Source organism: Amia ocellicauda, chromosome 12 (genome assembly GCF_036373705.1).
Source record: "Amia ocellicauda isolate fAmiCal2 chromosome 12, fAmiCal2.hap1, whole genome shotgun sequence".
In the NCBI taxonomy this organism is placed as follows: domain Eukaryota; kingdom Metazoa; phylum Chordata; class Actinopteri; order Amiiformes; family Amiidae; genus Amia; species Amia ocellicauda.
This window is the reverse complement of record NC_089861.1, coordinates 18219636-18235282: the sequence shown is the minus strand read 5'-3', so window position 1 is coordinate 18235282 and position 15647 is coordinate 18219636. Positions and strand designations below refer to the sequence as shown.

The 15647-nt window shown below is 41.8% G+C and overlaps 1 protein-coding gene across 1 annotated transcript; it reads right to left on the bottom strand.

The window, feature by feature from the left end:
* Positions 1-2428: 2428 nt before the first annotated feature.
* Positions 2429-7223, bottom strand: LOC136764476 (C-type lectin mannose-binding isoform). The gene is made up of 6 exons (XM_066718594.1): positions 7080-7223; positions 4136-4228; positions 3863-3990; positions 3204-3344; positions 2932-3043; positions 2429-2751 (listed from the first exon to the last, which is right to left on the bottom strand). The coding sequence occupies exons 2-6, from the start codon at positions 4194-4196 to the stop codon at positions 2642-2644; spliced, it is 552 nt and encodes a 183-aa protein (XP_066574691.1). The 5' UTR covers positions 4197-4228; positions 7080-7223; the 3' UTR covers positions 2429-2641.
* Positions 7224-15647: the final 8424 nt, after the last annotated feature.

Genomic DNA, 15647 nt, shown 5'->3' with positions numbered 1-15647 from the left:
TGCTCTGATTAAGAAATTATTCATAGTTACTTCAATTAAGGTTCAATTTAGCAATGGAGATCTTATCATTTGGCTGCTTTACACTATGGCTGCAGCATTTCAGGGAGTAATGACAGATGCTTTTAGCTCACATTAGTTACTGTGTCGTTTGCTGCCAGACACCAGGACAGGCTGACCACAGGGAGGTTCTGGTCTCCTCAGAAGAAGGTCGCGTTCTCCCCTGGAGTGGAGAGCCTGAAGCGGTGTGGGCTGGCGTCGACTGCTGTGCTTGCCTGGTGGCCAGACTGCTGCCGTCTTGTGGAGGCCATCTTCATCAGGCTGTGTGGGATCCACAAAGCTCCCAGAAGGAAGGTGAAGGGCTCATTGACGAGATGGTCTCTGATCTTTCAAGATTACCACAAGATCCGGCAGCTGAACTTGGCCAACGGGGCCATCATGCAGAGCACCACCCTGTTAGCTGGTACAGGTGAACCAGACAACCCTTGTCCAGTGGCACAATGGGCGGGTGAAGAAGCAGGACCTGGCTCTCATGCATCAGGGGATCAACCTGCCTGACCCTCTCCCTGTCGCTGCCGAGCATTTCGCACAGGCCAACGTCCACCCTGCTGTTGCTCCACCCCGGCCCCAGGGAGTGGAGCACACCTACAACCTGCCACGAGCACCGCAGGGCAGGCCAAACTGAAGAGGCATGCCACCTCTGCAGTGGTTCCACTACCATCACCACCACCACCACCACCGCCTGAGGCAGCTGCTCCCTCAGCCTCCTGCCTTCATCCCACCAGCAGCCTCTGTCCTCCCTTGTGCTCCCAGCACACGTGTCACCCTTGCCCCCCGCCCTGCCCCCCGCCCTGCCCCCACCTCCACTGTGTTCGTTGTGCCTCAAGCACAAGGTGCCCTCCTACCCTCTGGCACCCCCTGGTCCACCGCCACCTCATCATCCCACTGCCCCACGTGCCTACAAAAGGAAGGTGGAGGCAAACACATGTCAGAAGTGTGGGCAGTTCAGGACAGCGGAGACCGGGCACAGCCAGTTTAAGGGCACAATATATTGCCCGGCCACAGAGACTCTTTCTAAAGAGCAGTGGCTTAAGCAAATAAAAAAACTGTAGGGCAGAAGCAGAGGTTCCCAAACTGGGGTCCGCGACCCATCAGGGGTCCGCGAGGGGGCGCTAGGGGATCTGTGGCAAAATCTCTTCCCCCACGAAAAAATATCTCGTTTTATTTTAATTTTTTTAAATACATATTTTAATTGATCAATTATGAAAGAACGTACAGGCCCATCCATCTCATTAGGTGTGAGTTGACCTAGTGAGTGAGTATATAGTAGTGAGTTGAATAAGGTTCTATGTTCTCAATTTTTCCCTTTTATTAACATTGTATAATGAGCTTTTAGCTCAGGGGTTAGAGCACTGGTCTTGTAAACCAGGGGTCATGATTTCAAATCTTGCTGGGGCCTCGGAATTATATTTTGAGTCTTTTTTCCCCTATTAACAAGTACAGTCTGTATAAACTTCAACAAAACGGTAACGAGTAATAATCGCAAACTCCGTTTATGTTTAACAGCAATAGCATAACTGTCAGACAGAGCAGCTCTTTCCTTTCCCAATGACCTGCTGCAGCGCTGCCTTACACAGGGTGGTATAATGAGATTAAATTGTAATTTTTTGTCTCCTTCGGAAGACCACAAATCTGCTGCAGTTAGGGCAAAATGCAGCTGCACGAGTTTTGTCTCAAACGAAAAAGACACAACTTATCGTTCTTGTTTGAAAGCCTTGCACTGGCTATCTCCTATCTGTGACTGTTCGGATGGATTATGAGATTGTATTGCTTGTTTTTAAGGCAATGAATGATAGATCATCAATTTACATCACCGATCTTTTATTTGAATATCAGCCCAGCTCAGGTCTGCTGCTGCTGGCCTTCTCCAATTTCCAAACGTCAATGATAAAAGAGCGGGACTGCCTCATTGTCTTTTAATGCACCAAGACTCTTTACCACATCAGATCAGAGGGGTGACATCCATAGAACATTTTAAATCTCAACTAAAAACTTATTTTTAAGTTAGTTTTTACATAATTGTATTGTATTGTTGTTTGTTTTATTCTTTGTATGCACCTTGGGCTGGAAAATATGTATGCTTTAAATATGCTTTATAAATACAATGTATTATTATTATTATTATAATTATTATGAAAATGACCTTGAAAATTATCTGTCTGTACTCCATTTCATTGTACTGTTCTGTCTGTCTATCTGTATGTTTTTACTACACTGTATTGCTGTCTGTGTGTCCATCTGTCAGTACTCCACTACACTGTACTATACCGTCAGTCCATCCACACTATACTGTTCTGTGCTTTGTGTTGATGTATTTTCTTTCAATATGGCAGCCAGTGAGGACATGGTAAAAACGAATAGAGCCACACAGTTCTTACACACTGGCAATTTATTCAGCAGAGAAGCGGCATTCATGAATTCCATGATTGACTGATTGATTTATTGATCCATACTGGATGATGGATCAGCTGGTCTGTATGGCATTTCATCTTGCAGGTCTTTTGCAGGTCCTCTGACTCTCTGTTTACCTCTAGGATCTTATTGTAAGCAATGCAGCAAAGCGGTTTACTCCACCTCTCCCCCCTCACTCTCTTTCGTAATCTCTCTCCTGCTTGCTCTCTCTTGCTCTGTTCTTGAAGGCACAGACGTAGCTCTTCTGAGCAGAGCAGCGGTCATCATTCCACTTCCCTGTGTCTGATAGAGAGAGAGGGGGAGAGAGAGTGTTAATACAGTACAGTACAGACTGATATGCTACCCCTGCCTCCCTCCCTCTATCCTCCTCTCATGGAAACTCACCCCCCATTCTCTTTCTCTCCCCCTCCCCTTCACCCCCCTCCCTTCCTCCTTCCCTCTCTCTGCCACCCTGTCACTCACTCTTCCAGTTCATCTCCACACAGTCTTCCACATTGGCTGTGTTGTCGGGCTGCCCCGGGAGCCAGTTGCTATAATTCCAATCAGAACCATCTGTCCAAACAAACTTAGTAGTCTGAGAGAGAGAGAGAGATATTGGGTTAATAATACAATATAGTACAGACACACTCTGAGATATGCTCTGTTGGTTATACAAAACATGTGTTATACTGAGTGTGTAATTACGTATGTGTGTTATACTGTGTGTGTAAAACTGTGCAAGTCCACACTCTTACTCTGAACAGTTCAAACGCGCCCAGCCACACCCTCTGAGAGGTCTGGTTATACTTGGTCACCAGACACAGCACATTCACGTTCGCCTCATTATTGTGCACTGACACCAGGTGACCCCCGAGGACGCTCTTCCTACAGGCAAACTGAAACAGAGACCACAAGGGAGCAGGTTAATATATACACTGACTGACTGATACACTTTTACACTGACAAAATTTAATACAGACACAATTGGCATTAACTGGCATGGCCAGAGTGCTCTATATTTTCAAAGCTTTCAAGACACATTAAAGGATAGGGACAATACAACACATAATGCAATAAGAAATCATAATAATATATAAATAAGAAAAACAAGCAAACACTGAATTAAACAAAAAAACACCTTCCACTTTCTCAGTTCCTGATATAAACATTATACTCTCCCCCTTTTGTTAATGAATTTAATCAAGAACAACAGAAAAGTCAATAATCCCCCCCCCCCCGGGTGTATTACACAGCTTTCTTACATAGAAAGAGAGTCCTACAGACACCCCACCCCATCAAACATACATAATCTCTCTCTCTCTCTCTCTCTCTCTCTCTCTCTCTCTCTCTCTCTCTCTCTCTCTCTCTCTCTCTCTCTCTCTCTCTCTCTCTCACACACACACACACACAGTACCTCAGCTTCAGAGTAGTTGAGTGGAGTGCCCTCATACTTGGCACACAGGGATCCAATGCTGTACCAGTTCTCGTAGTTCTTCAGTGGACAGGGGCGAGGGAAGTTCACTGAACAGTACTTAGACATGTCTGAGAGAGAGAGAGAGAGAGAGAGAGAGAGAGAGAGAGAGAGTAAAATCTCAATGAAAAGAAAAATGTACCTTAGCATAGAAAAATACAGCATCGTACTGTACAACGCAGTCTGGTATAGTAAAGTTCTCTCTCTCTCTCTTACCCAGCGCAGTTCCAGCTCCCAGACAGAAGACCAGCACAACCAGAACTGACTTCACTGCCATCACAATATCTGTTGCTTCTTTCCTCTCTTTATCTGAGAAGGCAAGAACACATTACCTACATTAGCATAACAACAAACGAAACCGCGCAAGTATGAATCATGATGTCTCCCGGGGTTACACGCAGCCTACAGAAACCTTGTCTTATATATAAATACTGTAATTACCAAAGTCGCATAATGTTGCTTTACAATATGAAAATACCGTGAAACCTGTTGGGACTGAGGGGCAGAAGCGCAGTTGGCTTCTGGTTTGCTTTGCCCCTCACATTAGCAATCGCTAGTGCAGAAAATGTAATAATTTATGTTTAATCTTAATTGTATACTACTGAAAATAAATTAATCAACGTATACAGTTGCCCCTCGAGAACTCCGCCTATTATGTTAATATTGTATTTTCCAAATTTATGTTTGCTGCACTTATATAATATTTAGGGATGATTTAATAAAGCATATATAGCTATCGTAACACGAGCTTATTAGCAGCCTAGCTATAGCCTGTGACGTTACTGCGTACTGGCTCGCTACGAATCGCTTCTCTGTGCCTGCGAGCAGTGATGCATTACGGAAATGTTCGCAGCGAGCCTATGGTATTTTAAAAAACGGAGATTTAGCATTTATTTAAGTATTTGTTTTAAAAAACGAAATATTTATAAACTTGGAAAAAAAAAGTAAAATGTGAAAAAAGACACTGTTTGGTTGAACAATGAAACTGAAGACTCTTACTTTTTCAGAATAGCGAAACAAAGCCCCTGAATTCTGCGATTCTGTCAGTGCTCTCCTCAACTGGGATTTCTTAGCGCCCTACACACCCCTGCACGTCTATCTATTTACAAACGGTAATTTCATTCAGGGGCATGACACATTTGAGCCACCGTAACTCTGCCAGCTTCAGTGAAGAGCGCAAAGTGAGGATGTTCTAGAACAGGGGTTCCCGAAGTGCGGCCCCCCAAAGCCAACCTTCAGCCACCCCTTTTCTGAAGATGCATTATACTTTTACACTTCTTGAACATTTTCTGTTAAAAATTGCACATGTAACTTGTGGGACAATAATAAAACAACAATTAAAGTTCATAAATGTTCCATAACAGAAACGTACAGGAAATAAAATCGGTGGTTCATTTTGTACTGTGGCCCCCAATCCCATGCAACCTCGGGAAATTGGCCCTCCATTACCAGACATTGGGAACCCCTGTTCTAGAAGGTAAGAACATCCCTCACGATCCTTTAACATTATTTCTAGTGCACTGACGATACTCTAGCCACCCACCGTAATAATGATATAGGATTGTGGCACACACTGGTGTATTTGGTGATGCTAAAATTGTCATGACAGGTAGAGGTGAAGGGGCCCCTAAACTGAGCTTTGATTGGGGCCCCAAAATTGACAACCCCGCCCCTGGACTTAGGCTACTTAGCAATACCATTGCGTTGCCTTAGCTATGATCAAAACTTGGGAAGCTAGATTATCTATAGTAACATTATAAACAACTATTTTTAATATCAAACATGATTATTTACAGTGCTGTTGTCTACAGCAGATGTCTGCCCCAGGCTAGGCTTCCCTTCCTGGAGATTAAGCAGAACAAACTCCTCGCACACGTTTACACCAGTGACTTGAACTGGGGCTACAGATGCGAATGACATCAAACTTTATATATAAAAGTTTATTAAGTTTATTAATAAACTTTATTAAGAATGTTTTCCACTATTCGTTTATTTTATTTATCATCCATACATATCAATCGTACATAATAATGGAATGTTCTTCATTACAAAAAAGCATATAATATAAAATCCATAGTATGCAAATACTGTAATATATCGTAATATAAAAATACACTTAATATATAATCCACCACAAATAATACAAATACTGTAATACATCATACATTTATTTGACAATTATAAAATCCATAAAATATACAAAATGTATTTCAGGTGGTCTGGTTCGTTACTTCCCCAGACTAAAATATATATTAAATAAGCCAAATAACAATTACCTCCATAAAAATGCAAATATATTGGTAATAGCAGCTTCAATTGACTTTTTGATTTTACTTATTATAATAATTCCTAACGAGATAAAGACAGTTTTCAATATAGCTCTGTGTTCTAAAATACTAATTTAATATATAGCCTACATATAGTTAAATTTGGACATGCGTGCTATAATGCGGCTTGTTTTAAAGGCAGGAGGCAGACGTGCAGACGTCTTTGAAAATGCAATTGCATTTGGATTTTGCATTAACATTGTCAGCGAACTAGTAAATTAAAATGCAAATTGAATTTTTGCATTTTCATTATAATTTTGTCCCAAATAACGTGTGCATAAATGGAACATGATTATGCGATTTTCGGACTGCATAATGCTGTTCAATTTTGCATTATCATATGAATTAAGTCCTCTCCAAGCTAACACACAATGTTTCAACAACGTAAATTAAGTTGTGGCAACATTGTGTTTTAGCAGGGCTATGCTTCCATACATCAGTGGATCAGAGAGAACACTTCCCTACGTCCCTTATAAATAACATTTTGTAACTTATTTTATGTTATCAAAAGACATAGCCTATATTGATTGAAAATGCTTCGGTTGCGAATAAATGCAAGTGCTTTGGTTTTACTTGCTATAATAATTCGTAACGAGTTAAAATTACAACTTTGGCATATAATTAAGTTTGGATTTGCGTGCTAGTGTATTAACCCTCTCTGTCTCAGTGCAGTGTTAATGAATAGTGAATGCATTCATTTTTTCTAGTGGTGTTGTTAATTGCATTATGTATTTTATTTACAAAGTATAGTCCTTTGTCTTCTTCCCCTTTGTCTTAATCTTAAAAATCTCTCTCCCCCCATCCTCTCTAGATTTTCTTATGTTTAATCTTACCTTGAATCTCAGTGATTCTCCTTCTCTCTCTCACTCAAATTCTCTCTTTTTCTTTCTGCTGTTTCTCACCTCCTCCCTTGTTACCTCCTCTCTCTCCTTCTCACCTCCTCCCTCCTCCCTCTCTGTCTGGCTTTCTTACTCTGACAATCACTTGCTTTCTTTAATGTATATTTGTACTTCTCACCTCCTTCCTCCCTCTCTCTTGCACTCTCATTCTGTTAGACCTCCATTTCTTGTTCTAACATCTCCCCACACTCTCTCTTTATTTTTCTGACTCATAATGTTCTCTAAGTTTATTTATTCCCACATTGCTCTGGCCCTCAACTGGTTCAGTGACAAACCAACAGTCTCTAATCTGTTTCTTCCACCCTACTCACCATACCTTTACCCTATAGAGGGTTTATCAGCATGGCAGTGGAAGGTCTATGACCAAAATCCCTATGAATGGGAAAACCTTCTACAGGCTACGGAGGAGGCTTGTGGGGACATAGCTACAAAGTTATTCTGAGTGATCACCTTTATCCTATGGTGAAACATTTCTATCCTGATGGGAGTGGTCCCTTCCAGGATGACAATGCCCCCATCCACAGGGCACGAGGGTCACTGAATGGTTTGATGACTGTGAAAATGATGTGAATCATATGCTATGGCCTTCGCAGTCACCAGATCTCAACCCAGTTGAAGACCTATGGGAGACTTTGGACCGATCTGTTATACAGCGCTCTCCACTTCTATCATCAAAACACTAAATGAAGGAATATGTTTTGGAAGAATGGTGTTCCATCCCTCCAGTAGAGTCCAGAGACTCGTACAATCTGTGCCAAGAGCATTGAAGCTGTTCTGTCGGCTCATGGTGGCCCAACCCGTCTGTATATACTGTAATTACTGTTATTCTTGTTATTCAGATAATTGTATGGTCAGTGCAAACCTACTGACAAGCACTACTGCTACTGTTTGTCAAGCCAATACAGCAAACTTAAATTTGAAAAAATCAGAGATAGAGAGGGTTAATACAGTACAGTCCAATACAGAAACACTGGCTTGATTTTATAGTACATTAACAAACTGAAAGGGATGGGGAAGGTCAATGTCATTGTGTTGTTAGTTTCATTTCTGTGTCGTTTAACACCCCTTGCACAGGAAATTCAGAGAATGAGAGAAAGAGGTGAGAGGAGGCAGATAGAGGTGAATGTGGTGGGGGGTGGCAGAAAGGGGGGAGATAAAGAGAGAGAGTTGAATGTGTGGATGAAGGAAGAGAAAGAGAGTTATACCTTTTAAGACTTTTTAATACAGTAATTGTATTTTAAATAATATTGTGTTATTATTGTCAATGTTAAAATACTGTAGTGTCCAATCAATGTATAGTTCATTATATGCGATATTTTATATGAAATTATATATTGTTTCTGACTTTGTAATTTTCTTTGTATATTATCAGAGTTTGGGAGGTTAAGTTTCTTAATTGCTTGAGCACTTTTGTCCAAACAGAATTAACTTTTATAAAAACAATGAACATGCAGCCCCAAACTGAAACACTTAGACCAAAATCACAACTTTAATTTGCAAAATCCACTAAGACTCTCAAAATATTAAATACATGACACAAAATCAACTACCTCCATCAAAACATACAACTTATCTAATGAAAAGATATTGAAATCATTTGTTACATATGGCTGAATAAATACAAAATACTATCAATATACCCTAACATGGTTAACCCACTATGACATGTCTGTGCCATTTGTTGATACTGTAATTATAGCATGTACCATCAAAGACAAGTAAACATTGGACCGGATTAAATCAAAACTTTGACCCACCCGCTAATAGCAAGCTACAAACCTGTACATCATAGCAGTTACATTTATGATTAGAAGAAAGTGTCATCTCACTAAAAATGAAGCCGCAACTGAGTACAATTTTCGAATAGTGGGTGGGTCAAAGTTTTAATTTAATCCGGCCCTTTATCACAGCATAGGCTGTTTAATTTTTTACTAAAATTATTTTACCAAAGATGATCAATGCATAAAGAATGTCTATCAAGAGCAGGGATATCCAGAAACAAAAGGCTATATTTAACCTTTATCATTGTGTCCATTACAAATTCAATGATGCTGTACATGTGAAGAATATAGACAAAATACTCCAAGCTAACATATCACTGCAAGAACAAAGCAATGTCAAAAAAGGCAACACAAATACAGTATGCACCACATTCAGTCCATTCTTTCTTGTCGATCAGGCCACATGTTTTCATCAGCATCACACTGGATGTTTTCCCTTACAATGCAGTGTGGGAGAAATTGCATCACCATTCATGGGTGGGCTGCAAACCACTCAGTACCCAGATGGGAGCGATGGAAAGCAACATTTTCACATATGATATTGAAATGGGACATGTCAGCCTCACCAGCCCCATCTCTTCTGGTGGAACAACTCTGGTGCATCAAGAAATGAAAGGAGACATTGAGTATTGTATGGGCCAATTGAAGGGATGTGGTAAAGAACACCATGGCTGGAGAGAGTGGCATACATGGTGATGTTGGCGTCCTTTTGCCCTGGCACATTTACAGTGGCCCTCTTACCAGTGAGGTTCCTCCCTTGTCTCTTTACTTTTGAAAGGTCAGCTTCATCCACAGAAATGAATGTATGGGGTGGAAAGGCCATGTTTGACAACATGGTCAATAATTGTGGCATGAATTTCATCTGAAACATTACTTCTTTGTATTCCCCTTTGAGCAACTCCACAATCACACATCTGATCCCCTCTTCCTCTATTGGCCCTTCAACCTCTCCTTTGTCCTTGTCCTCGTTTTCACCCGCAGTCTCTTACTAGGTCTATTCTTCCAAACACCACTTTTATGCATGAATAAGGACTGATTGCTGAACAAACAATTGTACAGAGAAATTTTGCAGAAGAGGTTCACATTCACGGGAGTAATTTGTAATAAATATGATAAAAATGTTTTAATTTTATTTGACATGATATACTCAACTGAATTTTGTCTGTCTTTTGTAGATAGTTATTTCCTGATTTGCAAAATGTGCTGAGCATTTGCATTGTGCGTGACATGCAAACAAATAATACTGTTGTGCTCATTAGGTTATGATGGAGATGAAGTTGACCCCAGTTTAATTAAAAGTGTCTTAGCAATCAAGAAAAACTGTAATGCAGTGCAGTATAGACAGTATATCCATTTATTAGCTCTCACACATCAAGGTAGAGTGCAGTGAAGTCAGCTTGATGAATCTTGAAAAAGATGCCTGCTGGGAATAACAAGAAGAGACAGAAAAGCAAGTACATGGATCCGAGAACAAACACAAGTCAATAACATAATTGAAAGAGAAAACATGTTAAAATGGCAATGAGCCGTACACATTGCAAGAAGATAAGTACAGACCAAAGATGGAAAATGTGCTATAGTATGGATCCCAAGAGAGATTAGACTAGAAGATGAGAACAGAAGATTTGCTGGCGTGACCTGGAAAAGAGACACTGTACATTGGAAATAATATATACATCATATATAAGTGCTCGTCCTTACACTCGACAATACAGTAAAACTCACGGTGTCCTCACTTCCGCCCCGCACTTCACACGGTTCCTGCCCCGCTTGCCCCGCTTGCCCCGCACGCTGCTGTTGCGCTCGGAAGCCAAAGCAAAGCGGATGCTGTCAGAGTCCGGAGAATAACAAGTTGTCTTTCGCGCACGCCGTCTCTGTGAGGATCCCCGTGTTTGTGTTGCAGCCGCGATTTTTCGAGAGGTAGGTTGTGTTTATGTTGTGAGTTTGTAATTGTGTGTTCGAGTAAGAGAGAGAGAGTATTTAGTGAGTATGTGTGTGTGAGAGAGAGAGAGAGAGCGAGAGACAGGGATGGATATTGTGTGTGTCACAGAGAAGACTGATGGAGAGGCTAGATCTATGTGTATGTGTATGTGTATGTGTATGTGTATGTGTACATACATACATACATACATATATGTGTGTCTGTCTGTCTGTGTTTGTGAGGGAGAGAGAATGCGTGTGCGTGAAAGTTAGTGTCAGTGTTTACTTTTTTAGGGAGAACTAATTAATATCTCTCATTGGTGCTTTGACAGGGCAGACAGGGCTTCTGTGTTTGGCTGGCTCCCCTCACCTTCCCCCATTCTCCTCCTTCTTGTCCTCCGTCACCCCCTGTACCCACCCCACCCCCCACCCCCCACCCCCCCACCGCCACACAGAAGATGGGAAAAAACAAGCAATTATCTGAAGATGTGAAGCAAGCGATAGTGGACGGACACAAGGCAGGAGAGGGTTACAAGCTGTTGTCTAGGCGACTGGGCCTGCCACACTCTACGGTGGCCACGGTTGTCAAAAAGTACAAGGCCCGGGGCTCAGTGGCCACTCTGCCTCGCTCTGGCCGTCGGAAAGCTCTGTCTCCCAAAACCAGCCGCCTGCTTGTCCGCAGGTACGACAGGAAGAGGACAGTGCTGACTGGACACCAGAGTACTTAGGGAGAGAGAGTGAGAGTGTTGTCTGCTGTAGTTAGTTTGTTGGTGTGTCAGTCAGTCAGTGTATCAGTCACTCCATTCACAGGCACACTCCCTCTCCTTTTCCCTCCTCCCCCCAGGTTCCAGGAGAATCCCGGAATGACGGTGCGTGAGGTGAGGGGGGAGCTGGCATCCAGTGGGACCCTGGTGTCCCTGTCCACTGTGGGCAGGGTGTTGCACGGGAGACACCGCCGGAAGACAGGGGGTAAGGGGGGGGTGGAGGGAGAGGGAGAGAAAGAGAAAGAAGAGGGCGAAGGCTGTGGAGGTGGGGGAGGGGGAAAGCGAGAGAGTAGGTGTGGGGGCAGGAATGAGGCAGGGACAGAGGGACAGAGATGCAGATGTAGAAAGGATAGTTGGGGGGGGGAGGTAACAGTTAGCGGGCGTGGAGGGGGGCGAGGGCAGCAGAGCCATGGCAGGGGGGGTGGTAAGGGACAGGAAGGACTATTTTGTCCCAGAAGGTGTGGAGAGGAGAAGAGGAGAGAAGGGGGGAGTGAGGTAGTGAGCAAGGGAAGGAGAGCTGGAGAGGGGGATGTACAGAACGCTGCCCTTCCACCTGAGAAGAAACACGGCTGGGAAAGAGAGAGTGAAAGCGAGGGAGAGGAGGGAGATGGGAGCGATACAGACTCTTCGTTTACCACTGAGCTCCTGCTGGCAAGCGCCCAAATGAGACGAAGATACATTACGGAGAGCAAAGCACTCTGGGAAGATTGGCAGAGTGAGGAGGAGGAGAAGGCGGAAGAGGAGGAGAGAGACAGAGAGAGGGAGGAGGGGGAGAAAGGGGGAGGGAGGGAGGCTGAAGAGGCAGATTCATCTGTCAGTGTGGCTGTGATGGCAGGGAGTGGACTGGAGAGAGGGGTAGGAGGAGGCAGAGAGGGAGGAGGGGGAAGGAGCAGGGATGGCTACAGTGCAGAGAGAATCCGAGCATTTTTTGAGCTGATGAAGGGCAAGAGAGGGACCCATTAAATCGCTAATATTAAAGTTTTAATTCCATTTCAGTTTGAATTCACTTTCAGTTCCATTTCATTGACTGCAAGTTCATTCCATAGAGTTTAATTGAGAGGGGAGAGAGGAACGGTGTAGAGAGGGCAAGAGAGATGGCAGTGCTGGGTCTGAACCAAGCAAGAAATCTTTGAATAAATTCCATTGATAAATCAATGTAGACTTTGACTGCAAGTGGACTGAGTCCAAAGTTTTCACACACATAAACTGAGAGGCAGTCACACACTGAGAGTCTTCCTCTTCTCTGAGAGTCTTCACTCCGTTCAGTCAGCTGGTCGAGGTGTCTCTCTTTGAGACTGAATTAGTGCTTCAGCACAGACTAACCACTGACTGGATCCCACTGAGAGGCCAGGAAGAGCTCAAGCAACTCCCAGCTCGTTGCCCTGACCCAGACGCACAGTAAAACCAAGTCAGACACACATGGTGAGAGACTTGCGGCTGCGTAGTTTCATCCACAAGTATGTGTTCAACCCAACTGAATCAAGACACTGAACACCATTGTGTCTAGACACTTCAGCCCCAGAGAGACTAGTGGACAGATTCTAGGGAAGGAGAGTGTGTGTGTGCATACATGTGTGCATAAACATTAGATGTATCGATAAACATATATGTTAGTGAATATATAGAATAATATACATATATAACTGAAAAATGTTGTCTTGTGGAAGTAATGAATGGGGGTTGGAGAATGTTTGCATTTTTGTAAGTGCATAACCAATTACAATTATAAGAATATTTGAATCCTCTTGAACTGATGTCCAGGTTTTACTGCAAATGATCTTGGAAAATTAAGATAATCCCCCCCTTCCTTTAAAATTTTAATTTTGTAACGTGTATGTGTGAGTTGGGGGGAGGGGGGTTGTCTAATATGGAGGGTCATCAGTGTCAAAATTAAGATGAACGTGATTATGAAGATGAACATGAAGAGGATTATGTGCATTGGATTAGCCAATAAGCACACTGGCTACCGACCACTAGCTCTGATTGACAGAGTTCAATGTTTTGTCACATCGAAAAAGAAAAAGATATACAAGAAATGCTACGAAATGTAGAAGCGCACTGAGAAATGTGAATAGCAAAGAGACAAACAGAATAAATATATACGTGTTGAAACTAATGAATGAATAAATAAATGTTGAAATACATAAACAAATAGATGAATAAATAAATAGAGAGGTCTTATTGTCCATGTATTCGTTTACTCATGTATTCATTTTCTCTGTGTATTTATTTTAAATTTCAGTTTGGATAGTCCATATATATATATATATATATACCTAAAAGACATAATCCATACATCATAATTGGAACCCACAAAATACCACTGAAGATGAATATGAAGATGCAGATGCAGACTGTCCGCTTTTACAATGTTGCCATAGAAAGTGGTCGGAAGTCAGACACAAGAGCGATGGCGGACAGACGTGTTTCAATGGAAGTTAAAACTTAATAGTTTCTATATTGTATTTTGTTTGTTTTTATTCGGGAACATTTACAGAGACACATCTACTCGCTCACACGGTATCTATAGATAAAGGGAGGTGTTAAATGAAGTCCTACATTTTAATGTATTGCATTTATTTTAGGCTTTATACAATGTATTGTGGAGCTATAGAACACATACACATACAGATATAGGTAGGCTATATTCATAATGTAACGACTCGGGGGTTCCGGCCGTGGTGGGGACTCGAACCCCGTTCTCCCGCCACGATGCAGATTCACCGGGTTGCCTTTAGCAAGGCTTGAAATCGCTATGCTATGTAGTGGTTAAGGCGCATGACTGTGAGTCTGGTATTTTGTGGGTTCCAATTATGATGTATGGATATTTTTTAGGTATATATATTTTTTTTACAAATATATCTAATTTCATGTAGTTACACGGTTTCATAGTATGGAGGACTATCCAAACTGAAATTTAAAATAAATACACACAGAAAATAAATACATGATTAAACAAATACGTGGACATTTAGGCCTATCTATTTACTTATTCATCTATTTATTTGTTTATGTATTTCAACATTTATTTATTCATTCAGTAGTTTCAACACGTATATATGTATTCCGTTTGTCCCTTTGCTATTCACATTTCTCAGTGCGCTTCTACATTTTGTAGCGTCTCTTGTATTTCTTTTTCTTTTTCGATGTGACAAAACATTGAACTCTGTCAATCAGAGCTAGTGGGCGGTAGCCAGTGTGCTTATTGGCTAATCCAGTGCACATAATCATCTTCATAATCATCTTCATAATCATCTTCATAATCATCTTCATAATCATCTTCATGTTCACGTTCATAATCATCTTCATGTTCATCTTCATAATCATGCTCATGTTCATCTTCATGTTCATCTTCATAATCATGGTCATGTTCATAATCATCTTCATGTTCATCTTCATGTTCACGTTCATAATCATCTTCATGTTCATCTTCATGTTCATCTTCATAATCATGGTCATGTTCATAATCATCTTCATGTTCATCTTCATGTTCACGTTCATAATCATCTTCATGTTCATCTTCATGTTCATAATCACGTTCATCTTAATTTTGGCACTGATCACCCTCCATAGTCTAAGGCAGTCACCAAGTTTGTTAAGTATCCAATTGGGTTTATGTTAACCAACTCCTTGTCTTTTGATACAAAGTGATGTTTGAATTAGACCAGTGCTGCCAAAACCCAGTCCTCAGGTGCCCCTATCTGACAGGTTTTATAGGTAACCTTTAATCAATGCTTTCTTAACACCTGGAACAATTTCAATGTGATCAATTAAGCAGGAGATTTGTAAAATGACTATGTAGAGAACTGGTGTGAAGAAAATGAACAACCCTTTTCAGTCCTCAGTGACCAGAGTTCCCTTAATTGAACAAGTTATTTCCCTAATTGATCAATAATTTCCACATGGTCCTAGTCTGTCAATATGAGCAATTTAGGGTGACTGACAAAACTTACTGGAAAGGGGCTCTCCAGGACCGTTTGTGGGCACCACTGAGTTAAACACACCATGAGTAATTAAGGGTCTGGGTATGGGAAACT